Consider the following 1,918-nt stretch of genomic DNA (forward strand, 5'->3'; position numbering starts at 1 on the left):
TCAGATTGGAGCCTGGCGCAGCCACTGGCTCTCCAGACCTCAGTCAAACCGTCCAACCCATGCTAGCATGGAAAATGGATGTTAAATGATGATGATAATGGTGATAATGTATGCTAATTACGAAAATGAAATTAATTTTTGTCATAAATTAATGAATAAAAAGTTAATAGCTTTTAAAGTTTGCAAATTTTGGGTAATTTTAGCCAGTTGTAAGCCACAGACTCATTGCTGCCTGTTCCCATAGTAACTGCTTAAAACTACTGTATCTATATTCTGAACTTCCATTTTTAAAATTTTTGTGTCCAAAAATGTATTAATTTCAAATTTGATATATTGATGTAATTTTTCATGCTGAATCTAATTTTGTTATTCACTTGTTCCAGAAAAATGTTCACTAAAAATATGTTACTCATTCATTAACCCCAGGTCAACTACTGGTCAGACTGGCCTTAAATGCTAATCCTAAATTCTAACTCAAGCCCTAAACCTTAATTCTAACCCTAGGCCCTGATTCTAACTTTAAATCTTAACTTTAACTCTAAACCCCAATGCTAACCCTAAACCCTAATTTCAACCCTAAACCCCAACTCTAAGTCCTAACTCTAACCCTAACTCTAAACTCTAATTCTTACCCTAAACCCTAATTCCAACTCTAAACTCCAATCATAACCCCTTACTCTAACCCTAAACCCCAACCCTACCCTAACTCTAACCCCAGTGTGTCTCAAACTTTTGTTTTTGAATAAATTGTTTACATGAACTGAACTATAGCTACGGAAGTGTAATGTAGTTTGTTTTTTTGTAATGTTTTGAAAAATAAAAGAAGTTCATTGAGGATATTTTGCCTGTTCCAGCATTTCAATTGACTTTATTCATTTAAACTTATTAATACTTCAAAACACCTTAGAACTATCATTGTTGTAATATATTGCTTTCATTTTATTTAATAAAAGTTATCATGCAGAAAATTCCAGCTTCCAAATTCTGTTTTCTGATTGAGTAAAAATAATCAAACTTTAAACCACTGTAACATTTTTCTAAAATTTTTGTGGAACATGTGAATATCAACATGAGATTCAACATGAAAAATTACATTAATATACCAAATTTGAAAATTTTCACCTAACTTGAAAATTTCAAAAAGGGAAAGCCAAACAGAAAAGATTCAATTTTTGTTTCTTCTGAAATGAAATTTTATTTGAAACTATTTTCTTTCAATAATTAATTTACTCATTAATTTCTTTCTTATTTTGTTTTTTGCTTTTGTCACCTCAGAGGAAGCCATGTTATATGCATGTGGTATGGTGTCTAATTACATCTGTGATGACTTGCAGAAGAAATTGAAAGAGAAACTAGGGTAAGAATCAATAATATTAATATGTCTATTTTTTTTTGTATGCACCTGTCATGTGTGTCACACTTCAAAGAAGAAGTGAGTGGCAAAGTGAGACAGAAAGAGAGAGAGTGAAAGAAACAGTGAGTGGTGACAACGTTCGTTTTGTGTTTTTAAATGTTTATCACATCGCAAGAAAAGTTGATACATAGATACATACACCCATTGTTAAATTAAAAGCAGGAGAGAGGAAAGACACAGAAGAAGTGAAAGAGAGAAAGTGAGAGAGACAGTAGATACATAGATCCAAAGAAAAGTTGATACTTAAATACATAGACACAGCAAATATTGGATGTCACTTTCACTTTTCATTACCACATAAGGATAAAATTAACTTTCAAGTAGCTGAGTCTCTCCGCAGACATACTCTCTTTTACTCTTTTACTTGTTTCAGTCATTTGACTGCGGCCATGCTGGAGCACCGCCTTTAGTCAAGCAAATCGACCCCAGGACTTATTCTTTGTAAGCCTAGTACTTATTCTATCAGTTTCTTTTGCTGAACCGCTAAGTTATGGGGACATAAAC

At 32.7% G+C, this 1,918-nt stretch overlaps 1 protein-coding gene across 3 annotated transcripts in view; it reads left to right on the forward strand.

Moving 5' to 3' along the window:
• Positions 1–1,918, forward strand: part of LOC106875240 (ribonuclease H2 subunit B) — a 37,016-nt gene that overhangs the window by 23,441 nt on the left and 11,657 nt on the right. For all 3 annotated transcript variants that reach the window (XM_014923304.2, XM_052970215.1, XM_014923303.2), the window contains exon 8: positions 1,276–1,357. In XM_014923304.2, coding sequence (XP_014778790.1) covers positions 1,276–1,357 — 82 coding nt within the window. The remainder of the gene's footprint in view (positions 1–1,275; positions 1,358–1,918) is intronic.

This window comes from Octopus bimaculoides, chromosome 8, assembly GCF_001194135.2.
Source record: "Octopus bimaculoides isolate UCB-OBI-ISO-001 chromosome 8, ASM119413v2, whole genome shotgun sequence".
NCBI lineage: Eukaryota > Metazoa > Mollusca > Cephalopoda > Octopoda > Octopodidae > Octopus > Octopus bimaculoides.